At 43.4% G+C, this 15760-nt stretch overlaps 1 protein-coding gene across 1 annotated transcript; it reads left to right on the forward strand.

Annotated features, from left to right (window-relative positions):
• Positions 1-913: 913 nt before the first annotated feature.
• LOC308164599 (ankyrin repeat and SOCS box protein 6-like) lies at positions 914-8863 on the forward strand. The gene is made up of 6 exons (XM_080538674.1): positions 914-1026; positions 1250-1425; positions 6854-6960; positions 7094-7202; positions 7310-7396; positions 7716-8863. Exons 1-6 carry the CDS (start codon positions 926-928, stop codon positions 8450-8452), a joined length of 1317 nt encoding a protein of 438 aa, XP_080394800.1. The 5' UTR covers positions 914-925; the 3' UTR covers positions 8453-8863.
• Positions 8864-15760: the final 6897 nt, after the last annotated feature.

Below are 15760 nucleotides of genomic sequence, written 5' to 3' on the forward strand. Positions count from 1 at the left end.
ATTGTTGTTTTTACCTATTATATTTGTGGTGCGAAATTGTGTGTTTTTTAAATTGAAATAGCTGTTTTTATATTGTTTAAAATGTGTTGTTTTTTTTACCTATTGTACTTGTAAAGCACTTTGACGTAAAGTGCTATATAAATAACGTTATTATTATTATTGTTATTATTATTATTATTATCCAAAACGCTACCAAACGAAGGCATCATATCATTGAGGTGACGCTAATATTGACTATTGTGTTAGACTGAACATGAACAATACTGCTGCTGATCTCTTTAGACGGGGTTAACTCGTGGTAAACTGAGAACCTAAAGTACCAGTACACGTTCTACTGGGGGAGAAACTAAACCGAAGGACCATTGTGGGCGTGGTCGTTTCCGGTGCTAAAGGTAGGGTGGTGCTTTCGCAGCAGGATTTTTAAATCCTTTATCAGTTTTTTTTTCTCTCTATTGTACACAACGCCGTTATATATATATTGTTATTAGCTAGTTGCGATGACTTTATATCAAATCCAGTGCCTTATGAGGTAATCTGCGTTGCTAAATAACACGGCTCCAACCAACAACGATGAACTAGCTGGTTAGCTAAAGTTGACTAGCCAGTTAGCATAGCCCACATTTCAAACGTGAACGTCCACGCTAACATAACTGTGCAGAATGATCATCTAGTAGGCTAATGCATGCGTCTGTTCTTTGCTTGAGGGCGTCTGCCAACAACCTTGCTAGATAACGTAGCTAGAACTTCATTCTCTGGACAGCCTGAAGCCTCCTGATAAGGACGGTCTGATAATAGTAACTGTCGGAACGTCCTGTGGCTGTGTAAGTGAATGCAGCTTGCCAGCTTGTTAAGCTCTTCATTTGGGTGTTTGTCCAGTATTCTTCGAGAGCGAGGAGAAGGTGGCAGCACATCGGCCAGGAGCATCATGCCTTTCCTCCATGGCTTTCGTAGGATCGTCTATGAGTATCAGCCACTGGTGGACGCAGTGCTGGATGTTGTTGGACTGGAAGAAAGGTGCACCGACAGGTAAGAACGTATATTCACTTATGATGTGTAGAACTGAGGTCTGCTATTATAATCATGCGATTTGAAAGCCGAAATCTGTGAAAGCGCACAGACTTTCGACAAAGCTCAATATGGTTCAAGCTTCACTTTCAACAGTTGGCCTACGTACATAGGCCGTGTTTTAAACATTGTTGTGTGTGTTTTCTCTTTCTTCCTCTCCATGGATTTGTGTTGCCAAGAGCAGTCTCCCTGAGGATGAGGACGGCGTGTGTGGGTCTTTAGCGGAGCTACTGGAGAGAGAGTCCCAGTCAGCTGTGTTTGAAGAGGGTATAAGCTATTCTCTATTTAAGGTGGCTGAGCGGGGACTGGTCTGTCCAGCAGAAATCCTACTGCGCTACGGAGCTGATCTCAACTTTGAGGGTAAAGGGATTAATGTGTCGTCTGTGAAAAGTTTGAGTGTGATCATATTTTTATTTTTTTAAGTTATTTTTTCTGAGTGGGGCAGTCCCACTCATCTTTTTTTCTTTTTTTATTGATAGACACAGTAGAGATTTTGACAGAAAGGATGGGAGAGAGAGATAGAAAGGAAGACATAATAATAATAATAATAATAATAATAATTCATTAAATGTATATAGCGCTTTTCCGAGGCTCAAAGACGCTGACAATATAGGAGATACGGAAAACACAAAAACAACAAGTAACATGGAACAGAGTCAGCGAACGGGGAGGGGGTGGTAGGAACAGGGGAGGTGGTTAGGGGTAGGGGAGGCTGTATGCATATCAGGGGGGTGGCAGGGTTAGGGGAGATGGGTAGGGGTAGGCAGGGGCGCCGCTAGGGGGTGGTAAGTTAGGACGATTCTAAGGGCCCAGCACTGACAGGGGCCCAAGAGAATCTTTTTTGGAATTTTGGAATTAATATTATCATAAGGAAGTTAATGTAGCCGACTGTGTGTATTAAAAAAAGTCACAAAAGAAACAAACTGGAGTTTTGTTTCTTTGTTTGACAAAATTAAGCCTTATTATTTACCCCCCTCTTCATTGCATGGTTCAGTCCACCAGGCCGCCTAGAGGAACGTTACCGCTATTCTGACAAGGAGAGAGACGATGTCGGCAAAGTCAGGGTCTCAAAAGAGAAAAGAAAAAATAAAGAACGAGGAGAGTGAGAAAAAGGACGACAACTAGTTTTTTAAAAAGAAAGGTATTTATTCACAGACCTTCTTTTGGGGCCCATAACATGTCACTTAGTCAACGTTGTGTGGTTTAGCACTAGCTAATCACTGTGTAGTAGGGATGGACGGTTTCCAATTATTGAAACCGAAAAACCGTCAAAGACTAAAACCGGGGTTTTCCGCAAAAAAAAAAAGAGCGCCAATTTCAAATAATTGAGCCCTACTGCTACAATACACTCATGTCGAACACCATTAAAACACCGTAAGCACAGTCGCAACACATTTAGGCTACTTAGTTTCACAAATATAAGTGGAAAGGCAGACTTTTGTAAGCTACACCATACATGAAAACACATGAACACTTAACACACCAGCTCCGCTGATCCAGGGTGCACGCCTGCACGGAAGATCATCTCTTGGAACAGCGTCTTCATTGAATGAACTGCTTTCTCAATATCTTGGTTCTTAGACAAAGTTTCAGCTGCTGCTCAATGTATTTAAATATTTGAATACTGCTCAATAATCACTGAAATATTAGACTTAGAATTATGCAGTGAACATACTTAAAGCTTTTCATAAAAACCACATGCCGCGAGACTGACTCGTCCTGAACTGTCGTAAGTCAATCAACAAAGAATGCCCCATCAAAATAAAAGTGCCCATGGTAGAGCTGTCAAAATAGAGCTTTCAAAATAAATGTACTAATACAGATAGAGATAAATACAGAACTACCTTTGCGTCACTAAGTGACCGCGTATCTTCTGAGACATGCGTTCTGTCATCACTTTCAGTAGCGCCTTCACACACAGTGGCGCTGTGCACAAACACTCTTGATCCGTATAGCTCTTGTTTTATTATATTGTGGTTTAGTAAATACTGCACTTGGAGTTACATTCAATGCATGATTTGTGCTATAGAACATAAATAAAGTTTGATTGATTGATTGATATCAAATCAAATCACATTTTATTTCTATAGCGCATTTCTCACAAAAGTGACCCAATGCGCTTTACAGAGAGCAGCAAAAATGATCTTATTAAATGTAAGCGAGTAATTGTAAAAAAAACTTTCCTATCTACCAATAACTGAAGGCAACTATCTTTCCCATAGAGTGATTCGTTACCTTAAATATAATCCCAATTAGATATTAATCCTCAGTTATTCTTCACAACTGACCAAACCTCTCACTCATTGCGCGGCAGATTCAGACTGTATTAACTGTCTTGCGACACATCATTACATCTAGTGATGCTCCGATCTGATCGGCGCCTATCGGTATCGGCCGATATGGCCTTGATCGGTTTTGATCGGAGTTCTCAAAACGGCCGATCAAACACGACCGATCAGTTTACAAAATGGCGTCGCCAGTCTGGAAATATTACACAGTGTCGGAAAGAGACAACAAATATGCCGTTTGTAATGTCTGCTCAAAAGAAATACCTCGCGGAGGGACGCACGCAAGGTCTTTCAATACCACGAATATCATACGGCATTTGCTGCGTTCGTCGATTCGCTCAGAGAGCGCCGAAGCGCACACTGGGCTCGACGTCATAAAGGGACCGAGTGCTTTGATTGGACGAGAGGCGTTCCACGAGTGCTGGTCAGAGTTCCAGCGCGACTTCACGAGCGTAGTGTAGGTAGTGGTTCGTCGATTCGCTCAGAGAGCGCCGAAGCGCACACTGGGCTCGACGTCATAAAGGGACCGAGTGCTTTGATTGGACGAGAGGCGTTCCACGAGTGCTGGTCAGAGTTCCAGCGCGACTTCACGAGCGTAGTGTAGGTAGTGGTTCGTCGATTCGCTCAGAGAGCGCCGAAGCGCACACTGGGCTCGACGTCATAAAGGGACCGAGTGCTTTGATTGGACGAGAGGCGTTCCACTAGTGCTGGTCAGAGTTCCAGCGCGACTTCACGAGCGTAGTGTAGGTAGTGTTCAGCGACGTCATGTGACCCCGCGAGCAGGAAGTCACTTGGCCCATAGCAACAACTATTAGCGCGTGAGTTTTAGGTCTTCCTCTGTGCACCTTGCACAAGTGTAGATAGCGAGCGACTTTTCAGCATAGCAGGACATATTTTAGATGATAAGAGGAACAGGCTGAGTGCCAAAAACGCTGAGATGCTTGTATTTCTCAAGGCTAATCTGCCAGTGATTCTGCTTAATCAGAAGTAAGGTTTGAGTCTGAAATCTCCTTAGGTGCAATGTTTTGTTTTTTTGTTTTATTGATTATTGCTGACTTATCTCCTCCTAAATATGACTTGAAACTGACTGACTTGAAACAGTATTTTATATTTGGCTATAGCCTGTTTATGTTGCAGTTTAGTTTGGGTATGTTTATTGTTCCTCAGGAAAGCTACAGTATAAGCAAGTTCTCTAAGAGCCTAGTAGTTCCTCTCATTCGAGTGGAATGTTGCACATTTGATGTGACAGTGTACATTTTATTTATTATGATTTTTATTTTCACATTTTATTAGTTTTTCCTGAAGTAAGCTACAGGTGGTTGTGAATTCAATAAAACAGATGGTCGTCAATTCATGATACTTTCTCATCTCCTAATTTCATTTGAATACTTAATATACAATGTCAATGGTGTTAAGAATAATTAAAAACATAAATAATGCTACACAATAAATAGAATGCTTCAATTGCCATTTTCGACGCTGTGATCGGTGATCGGTGATATGATATCGGATCGGCAGATCACTGATTCCAGTGATCGGCACCAAAAACCCTGATCGGAGCATCTCTAATTACATCCCTAGTCAATTATTATGGTTACTTATTGTACAAGCATTCATACAAGCAGTCTTCTGTGTTACAGATATTGGACTCATGGAGTTTTCATGCATCCTTGCACTTTGTTACAAATGCCAAGTCACTCACCCACCATTACACCTTGAGTATGGTGGACTTGACCTCGCCTTACACATGCGGACAGCTACATTAGGATGTATTCATTTACAAAGCACTTCTGGGTAAACCTCGGTAGCCTGCTCTCCATCACCACAAACAGTTACCAGACGCGGCCTGTACAAAAAAAAAAAAAAAATCCGGTTTCAGACGGTTTTGATAAAAAAACGTTTCTATTTTTATAAACCCCGGTTTTCGGTATAACCGAAAAACCGTCCATCCCTACTGTGTAGATGATCTAGTTAGCTAGCTCACTAGCTAATTAACATTAACTTCAAGTAAAGTTAACTTACAGTACACTCCCGACGAGTATATTTTCCCGTAAATGTCACGTATTTTTAACCTATTATATAATATAATTTAACACTTAACAGGGGTTTTCCTGCATAGAGAATTATGAGGCGGCCGCCTCCGTCATATTTCTAGCCGCCTCCAGCTCTCAACAAAACTCTGACGGTCGTTTTCTACAAGCGTTGCACTCGGTGGATTTCTGTCATTTCTAACTGCAATTGCGGCACTGCGCCGACGTGGTGGCGGGGGCGCTGTTTTGCAAATAAGTTAGCTTTAGTTTTTGCTAGCGAAATAGCTGATGGTTGATGTTGACTGGTCAAGGAGAATACATATTTGAAAGTACAGAATGCCTGAGAGCCTCGGAGGGTACGGGTAGATCGGAGGGTACGGGTAGGGCGGTGGGGGAGAAGAAGGTCAGTCAGCTAAGGGGGGGCCAGGCTATGGAGGGCTTTGTATGTGAGGATGAGGACTTTGAATTGGATACGTTCTTTGATGGGGAGCCAGTGGAGAGAGTGGAGGACAGGAGTGATGTGGTCACAGGAGCGGGTGTTTGAGAGGAGGTGTGCAGCAGAGTTTTGGACCATCTGGAGTCTATGGAGGGAGCGGGAGGTGATGCCGGTGAGTAGGGAGTTGCAGTAGTCAAGGCGGGAGGAGATGAAGGCGTGGATGAGGGATTCAGCAGCGGGCGGGGAGAGGCAGTGTCTGATTTTTGCAATGTTTCGGAGGTGGAAGTAGGATGTCTTGACAATAGAACTGACGTGGGGATCGAATGAGAGGGTGGGGTCCAGAATGAAGCCGAGGTTGCGATCCAGGGGGGAGGGGGTGATGGTAGTGTCGTCAATGGTGAGTGTGATGGGTCCGGTTTTATTGAGAGTGGATTTGGTGCCGATGAGGATGACTTCGGTCTTTTCACTGTTGAGTTTGAGGAAGTTGTGTGTGAGCCAGGTTTTTATTGCTGAAATGCAGTTTTCGATGTGACTGAGGGGTGGGTTCTGGGTTCTGTGGTGATGTAAATCTGGGTGTCATCGGCGTAGCAGTGGAAGTCCAGGTTGAATTGGCGGATGATGTGACCGAGGGGGAGTGTGTAGCAGAGGAAGAGCAGGGGGCCGAGGACTGAGCCTTGTGGGACCCCCTGTGTGACAGAGGAGGAGGAGGAGGTGTGACCGGAGAGGGAAATGAACTGTTGTCTGTTGGTGAGGTAGGAGGTGAGCCAGTCCAGGGCGGTGCCCTCAACACCCAGTTGGCGCAGCCTTTGAAGGAGGATGGAGTGGGACACTGTGTCGAAGGCTGCGCTCAGGTCTAGTAGAACTAGGATGTTGAGGGCACCTGAGTCTGCGGAGGTGAGGAGATGTCCGCGGACGGAGTCGAACCGGGAACCCAGCGGTTACATGGTCGACGCTTAACCCGTTACGCCACCTAAGAGCCCCAATGTGATCATATTTCTGTATGCAGATTGACTTAATCGCTTCTTCTCCTTCAGACCCTGTATCCTACTATAACCCACTGCACATCGCAGTGCTGAGGAACAGACCTAGCATGGTGAGAATGCTGGTTGGACATGGAGCTGATGTTGACAAGCGAGACAGGGTGAGCTCAACTGGTTGTACTTAGCAAGCTATAGAAATTAAGTACTGTTTTGAGTCCTCGAGTTTTTCCCTCGCTGTCTTTGCTTGTTTGACATTTCTGATATACGCTTTGTAACATAGTATATTTTATGCAGATTCATGAAAGTAGCCCCTTGGACCTGGCTAGTGAAGAGTCAGAGAGACTTCCCTGCATGCACACCCTGCTGGACATGGGAGCTGACGTGAATGCAAGGGATAAGAACGGTGAGTTGAATTGGTTTGTTGTAAAACCCAACAAAGTAAAAGGGTTACTGATGTATTTTTGTCAGACTAGTCTGTCGCGACTGATTGTTTGTTTTTTATGCCCAAAGGAAAAACACCCTTGCTCCACGCTTTGGCGAGCAGTGATGGACTCACCGTGCACAACACAGAGAACATCCGGCTCCTACTTCAGAGAGGTGTTGGACTGTGACATTGGCTTGATATAGGGTGCTCTCGTGCTTAAGTATAGGACCCTGCAGCTGAGAGGAAGGGTTTCAGAAAGGGCCTAAACAGTGCATCTCTAGACATTCTTATATTCAGGGAAAGGGTCTCATTTAAATGACAACTATCTATGGAATATTCATTTATGCAGACAAACAGCTTATGCACAGCAGAGATTCTGAATTAATTCAGGCCAACCAGCTAGATTTTCTAATTGAATTCTAGATGTAAACAGAGTCACCAAGAACATAGCTGTGCTTTAATAGTCCATATCTTTGTTCCCTCGGTGCTAAGGTGCTGATGTGCATGCTGCCACCCTGGATGGAGAAACGGCTGTGTCCTCGCTGGTATTCCTGGTGAAGGAGGCTCTGGGGGGCACTGCGGAGGATGCAGCCGAGATTGGCCGCTTCTGTCTTAGGGCTACCCGTCTGCTGCTGACCCACGGGTTTGACCCCAGCTCCTGCCTGGACTATAGCGAGGGGGAGGAGGACGCAGAGGCCTCTCTGACTCAGACCAGCCTGGAGAACTTTGACCTGCTCTTCCCTCTGGCAGTACTGCTACTCCAGAGCGGCGCCTCCTTCCTCTGCCCCAGCCACGGCGCCTCCTGCTGGACAGGTTACAGGCTGGTGTTCCAGAGGCTTCAGACAGCCCTACGGCAGTGTTCTGATCCAGAGCGGGCTACTGAGCTCCTGGAACAGGCCGAGGTGCTCCTAGACTTTGCCCGGGTGTCCTCCCCCAGACTAATCCTACCTCCAAGACTGGAGCTGCTTGTGCCGAACCAGGATGCTCACCCCTACTTCCAGGCACTGCTGGAGCTCCATGGGCGTGTGGTGGAGCAGGTGGCCAGCCCTCCATCTCTACGCTGCTTCTGCAGGACCTTCATCAGAGGCCGTCTGCAGCCCTGGCCCCTAGACGACAGGGTGAAGGCCCTGCCCCTACCTGACAGACTGAAAGACTATCTGCTCCCCGAACACACACTGGGCACCAAGCCTGGGTGGGACTGCTTCAGGTCCCTGCGTACCCTACGCTGAGGACCATGTTGCGATGCATCACCGCAAATGACCATTAGATGAAGATTAAGTTTACTGTTGTAACTTGTAATGCTGAGGTTTAGACATTAGCACAGTAAGTTAAAGTAAGTAGTCTTGTGTGCCGGAACAGAACCAGAACAGCCCTATAGGGCAGAAGGCCTATTACTGTTTCTGTAGCGTGAGGCAGCTTGATGTACAAGTATGCACCCCTGAGTAGGACGCTAGACATTAGAACAACAATCTGTAAATTAAATCAAGAACATGCCATAGAGGCCTTTTTGTTGTTGAAGTGCTATATTATGTTTTGGTCTGTGTGCCAAATTACAGAAAAAAAAGAGTTGTTGATATGTTTCCTATGAGATATACAGTCATGAATATGTTTACTATTAATCTTTGAACTTGATGAAAAGCTTGGTGATATCGATAAAAAAAGAAAAAACTGCCATACATGATTTGTACCGCTGGATGTGTGTAGCTGATTCAATTATTGTAATATTCATAGAAAAGGTTGTGCCATCTGACCTCGATGTTGTCTTAATAAACTTGTTTTTCCTCTGTGTTTAATGAGGGATTGGTGTTGAAATGTAATAAAATACCACAAGATGGCAGTGCTGCTATTAAAGATCACACACAAACTTAGTAGGCAGATCAAAGGGTCCATTTCATATTTCACTTGACATCTGTTCTTGACATTGATGGCCTCAGTCAGTCGTCACTGTGCATATGAAGCTTTTTGCTTTACTAACTACAGTATACTCTCAAATATTCTGTATTTCAGGGGATGCTGGTTGAGGTAGAAACCGTGAGACGGGTTCATTGTAATGCATGGAATGGAATGAGGAAGGGTATCAAACGTGTTTGATATCATTTCATGCAGTATATGGAGCCCTTCCTCCGATTTCTACCTTCACCAGCCTCCGATTTCTACCCCCTGCTGTATTCTCTCTGTGTACTGTATACATGATGAGCTAATCAAAAGGGGATTACACTGGTGTGCTGTGACCAAGTGGCCAATGGATGGCAGTGCAACACAATGATGAGACAAATCAGTGTTTGATTCCACTGTACTCAGAACAACAAGAATACCAAATCTACTACCTTTATTTGGCTATATTTTTGTTAATAAATCCTTCAAACTCACTTTCTGTTTCAGCCATTTAAATTGTCCCACTCACTACACATAGCATTATGACATGGCCAAAATGCAATAATAAATTGTTGGGTGCGGGGTTAGACCGTCTGTCCTACCGAGGACAAAGTGTGCTAATGAAACATGCAGACAATAGTTTCAATGAAATAGAGATTAAAGAGTATTGTTCTGTATGAGGCCCTAAACCTATACCACAGCTAAAACGTATGCAGAACATTACAGCACTTTCTAACCTCTTCTGCATCCCGCCAGACTGGATCACAATGCCAATGAAAGCAGACATATTGGTTTAGTAGACTGGGTGACATGACGAGCTCTGATTGCTTCTGGTGTGGAAAGGTTACTGAGAGTTTATGCTAAGACAACTCTGATGTGTTAGGATTCTCTGTCCCATACGCACGCAGTGAATGAAAGCACGCAGAGTATTTCCCTCCTACTGCTGTGTGGACACTGTGTATGTGTGTGCATTACATTTTTTCCTAGATAAGTATGATTTATGACACCCAGGTCTTTATTATAGTGGATTTTGCATTTTCAAAGTTAGGGGCATCATGTGCGTAAAAACGCTTCTACTCATCATGCTGTCGTACACCTATTCCCAGGGGTCTGACACTTTGTGGGTTGTTACTAGCATCCTCTGCTCCAGCCTCTCCAAAGGGCAGCCCCCTAGATCCACCAGAACAAAAGATATGCACTTTTGAATGTGTACACAGTACCTATTGTGCATTATTGGGTACAGTACCTGTTTGTGCCCACAGGAGGCGCCCTTTAATATTATGGGCTATTTTGGGGCTTTCTTGCGCCCTGAGTATACCCCCTTGTACGGGTCACCCTTGGGACTAGGAGCACCGTGTCAGGACAAGTGCTTTTAAAACCCCAATGATGTCCCGGGTCAACTGGACCCGAACAGTACGAAAGGGTCCAAAAAGTGAACATCACACAAGGGTTAAAGTGTACAGTTTCAGACCCCAGAACCTGAGCTATTGTGTTTTTGCCCCACACACGCAGGGTTACTCCTGCACTCTATACTCAGTCACCAGCAAATACAGTAGTATAGACCTACAGTAAGAGCCAACTTCAACCTCAGGAACCAAATAAAGTCATGCTTTAGAGTCAATAAAGTCATACTACAGAAGCCACTTTTCATTGGACAGTAACATTAGAAATAAATGAGAATCTTAAGTAGAAAATACAAATAAAATGTCTGCGTAAAGAGTGTGATGTGTCAGAACATACCAACATACCAGAATCCCAAGAAGTGAGGTAGTGTTAGGAGCTAGCTTTAGGAGCTCTTTATGTTAGCTTACATTACTTGATACACACTGTGGCATGAACACAGTGTGTATCACAGTGTGTATCATAAACGTCATTGTTGCTTATGAGAACCGTGTCACATTGCCTGCTCTTTGTTAATCATACCGAGTGAAAACAACTGAAATGGTAATTTTACGAATGACGCTATGTCAATTATACAACTTATTTGATTAGGATCTGTGATTTAGACACTGCTGAGTAAAACAGGATTTGTTTTTGACTTTGTGCCAGAAATGAGGGCATGATATTAAATGAGCGAAAGCATCGCTTAAAGAAAACACTGATGTACTACTCCGTGTGAACCATCAGTTGGTGTTGATGGTGACATATTCAAGATTAAACCAATAACCAATAACCATTAAACAACTGATGTGGTTACTAGTATATTTATTCTGCAGTTGAGAGAAGATATGCTTTTTAAATGTATTTTATTTATTATACACAATTGTTTTGTTGTTTGCTGCCTGCTCTTGCGCTAAGGACTTTGGGAGAAAATGACCTCTTAAATTGTGAGTGTTATTGTTGTTGGCCCTTTTTGGCTGAGTGTTTTATGTTGTGAGACAATAGACACTTTTCCAGACTTGAGCATATATGGTGGTATTACAAACAAGACAGTTTGTAATAGTCTTTCTCACATTTCCTGTCTTGGATACAAAAAATGTAATCAGTGATTTGCAATTGGCTCATGACATTCCTGTCTTTTAATTTTTTTACGACTTCCATGTATATTCAGAGAATAAATGGGAACTGTGGAAATAAATATAGATATTTTTAAATGTCTTTACATTTTTTATGAATACATCTTCAATGTTGCAAATGTTGATTGAATATCAACCAATATCAACAAATCCAAAGGGCAAATGAGCTGTGCTCTCCACTACTGGCCATCCCGATTCCCTTTGGGTGACAGTGTTGGATCAAGGTCGTCAGTGGCCAGTACAAGAGTGATGATGAGCCATCAGATGGAGCAGTGAGGGTCCTGTTATTGACTGTTATCTGGGAGTGGAGCTGCTTGACTGACTGAGATGGGCCAGCCAGTCTCTTATCTGCCCTGGCCCACTAACGTCCGTAGGGGACCTGGGCCGCGTGGCCCCCTCCTCATCCTTCTTCATAGGCCGGATGAGGAAGCGGAGCGGCCACCGCGCACGATAGGAGCTCTAGAGATGAATGCCATATGGCCCGCTTTATTCCCACTGGAGTTGGAGCCTCTGGGATGCCAAGTATCTAAATGTACACCAGAGATTTTGGACAATGAAGGCTGTGACAAAGGCATTTGAGGACAGTATATATATATTTTTTATACCGGATGGGAGCATCTGTGAGAAATAATCTTTATTTGCATTTTCTGCATTCACAATCATTTTTAATGATCAAAAATAATTTGTTTGGGTACTATATCTTTACAGCTGCAGCTACTATCACAGTTGATCAATTTCTTGAAAATCAGTGCTTGAGCGCTTTTGATTGGAAAATATTAAAACATTTCGTCCAAGATATGTTGAATCTTTCGGGTTTGGATTACTTTTAGGGCCCAATGCATCATGCAAAACATGTTTTTTTTCCTTGGGTGAAATATAATCGGAGAATATTTTTTGTACTCGTGCACTGCAAGATGTTTTCAGATAAAGACTTGCAGAAGGCAGTAGTTTGTAAACAAAGATACTGCATTTCTTTAACACGGCTGGTATGATTCCTGCTCGGGATGAAACAGTTAAAAAAGAAGCACTACTGCACTACTGTAACTGTCCAGTTGAGGACATGCTTTCCTCAGACCTGGCAGATCCCCAATACCACTGTATTATAGTGATATGAGTAAATACACTAATTGGAAATCTGTGGTTTTGTACACCTTTTTAGAAAACAAAGCTAAAAATCGGAATGCAGAATTATTAATGTTGGAAATGTTTGGTAAAAGTATATAATCTACAATAGCTTATTTTTTTAGTTTTTAAGTTATTTTTTCTGAGTGGGGCAGTCCCACTCATATTTTTATTTTTAATGACAGATAATAGTAGAGATTATGACAGGAAGGATGGGTGAGAGAGAGAGAAGGGATGACATGCAGGATATGTCCGCGGCTAGAATCGAACCGGGAACCCTGCGGTACATGGTCAGTGCTTAATCCACTACGCCACCTAAGCGCCCCTACAATTGCTTTGTAAAACAAATATTTTTTCAATTTGTATTGAAAAATATCTTAATGCTAATGCCAAATTATCACAATATATCTCCCAATTTTAATCTTTAAAGTATATGTTTTTTTTAAAAGCATTAGCCTACCTGTTACAATGTCATTCCCATCAGCCGAAAAACGAAACTTTTCCCACGCAGATGTAGCCTAAGCTACCATACTATATCAACCTTCCACCGGCCAACAAGTATTGAAAGGGGGGGAGGGGTAGAGAGAGAGAGAGACCTCCATGAGGCTTTTTTATGAAGTGGATTGAGGACAATTTTCCTGCTGAAAGGTGGTCTACCTGGAAGGCCGCGGCCCCACGCCAGCTGCATGTCATTTCTATCAAGCCTGGCCAGGGCCTGTCAATTAAGAAAACACAGGGGAATCTGTGGCCGCTGAAAGAGATCCCCTCGGCCTGCTCCCGGGCTGAGAGACGGCCTTTTGTTCCCAGGCATGTCTCACATACTTTCAGAGGCCAGATAAGCTCAGGCTTCATGAAACCCTGCTTTATATTTGCCCACTGTAATGTCTCTGTGGGGTCAGAGTATATGGGGAAGCACAGTCGGTGAAAAGGTAATATTCCCCCCCCCCCCCACTCCCCTCACCCCCTCATTGTGGGGTCGGCAATGGAAGCCACAGGTTAGGTGGTCCTGAGGCCCCTTGCCCCCCTTCATATGCCCACCCTCGAACTTTTTCCACCCCCTACGTATATATACCATATAGTGCAGAGACAAACCGCGAAACTAGAGGGCAGCTTTTGGCTGTTTCCTGAAATCGGATTAACAGCTACTCTACACTTGGATCTCCAGAGAGGAAAGGGGTTTTGTTTTAGCCATGGCCGACTCTGAGACCACCCAGTATCCCCTAAACAGGTACATCAAGGTGGGTTGAAACCTGAGGAGGGGAGTGGGAGGGCCAGGGCCAGAGCCAGGGCCCAGGCCAGGTAGGGGGTAGAGGCTAGGGCTAGGGATCTCTCAATGACTCACTGTTGCTGTGGCTTATTATGAAATCTGTCCTATACTGGTCTTTTAAGAGGACAAGGCTTTAGGTTTGAGTAAATGACAGAAATTCCTGACAGGCTACTTCAGGTGTATCAGATTTGTTTTTCTTTTTACCTGACCTGTATGAGGAACTGTTGTTATAGCCAAGGTTTCGGTGAGAGTATATTTTCAATCGGAGGGTTGTGTGTATAGAAATTAGGAATGAATTCAGAACATGATTAAGCATTTTGGTTTAATTAACTGTTTGGTAAGCCAAATGAAAAAGATAAGCTATTCCCTCAAGCAGTTTTGTTTCCACAGGAATATTTGTCTTGATAAATTGGAAACACATGCTCAGAGACTACACCAGTTTCAGAATCCTGATGAAAGATCAAGTTAGTGAGATATTCTAATATTGTGTAGTTATGATAATCATCAAAATGAAACAGAAAGGAGATATGGTTCATGGTAGTATCCCCCTCAAATTTTGGAATAGGCTCACATTTTATATCTAAAATATAAATATGACCATTTTACTAAGAGCAATTACTTTGGTCCAGGCAGCCATTTCCACCCTCATTGTCAGCAAATTACCCAGAAGTAGTGTCTTAAAAGTATGGTTTTGTTGCGGTGCCATCAGATCGTTTTAAAGACCATGCTGAGTGCTCTTGAAAATTAGTTTCTGGCAACTTCCAAGGATGCTAGCCACCCAGGCTTTGTTAACACTGCTCTGGTTTAAGCTTGCAGCCTTTCAAGCCTCCCATTATGTCTGACTCAGTGGGGCAGAAAGCAAAATAGCTTTTTCTGTAGTCATGTGGGCATACTGGCATTATACACAGTTCAGTATTAGATATTTGTGAGTCATATAAACAGAACCGAGGGCTGTGAGGCTTCTAAAAAAACGTTTTTTTTTTTTTTTTTAAATAATTGGGAGTTATATAAGTGCCTAAATCTTCAGAGGAGGATTTAATTTTTTTCCCCTATTGTGTATTTTGAAAAGCCGGGAAGACCTCACAGCAGATGGGGACAAATCCTTTGACAGAACCATTCTGGTTAGGTTAGGAATAAGTGAAGTCTTGAAGTTCTCAAGAAGAAATCCGGCTAATTGCCTCCCACTGTGAAGTTTTTGTGCAAGGTGTTTTACAAATTAAATTACAGCTGCGTAGAACAGCGGAGGTATTGGTTCTTATCGGTGTGCTGTGATGATGAACGTGTACGCCGGTGGTTCAGTTGACAGCCGTGGCAGGTGGATGGATCCGCTTTAAACTGTCTCGGAGTCGGAGACCAAACATTAATTACTGATGGGCATGTTAGAGCATCACAGAGGGATCCTCCGGGAAACATACAAAACAAAACTTAGACGACGCAGCGTTGTACTAGACTATAGATTTGTAATATGACATGAATGAACAACACTGTGTGTTCTTGCTTGCATAATGTGTTTACACATGTCTACTCCTTGTAGTCTGCTTTCAGTGCTAATGATATGCAGAAATATATAACAATAGTAATGTATGGCAACCTCAGCACTTTTATGATGCACCATTGAGGAGGAAGGCAGCAGATGGAGATGGATGTTTTATTTGTGTGTTCATTGGGCCCACCACCTACTTTTGAATTTGTTTTTATTGGAATAGTATGGAGAGATGGCCTATTTACTGTACAGTACGTAAGGGTCAACTATGTTC

Source organism: Nansenia antarctica (assembly GCF_963989245.1).
Source record: "Nansenia antarctica genome assembly, chromosome: 8".
Classification (NCBI taxonomy): Eukaryota; Metazoa; Chordata; class Actinopteri; order Argentiniformes; family Microstomatidae; genus Nansenia; species Nansenia antarctica.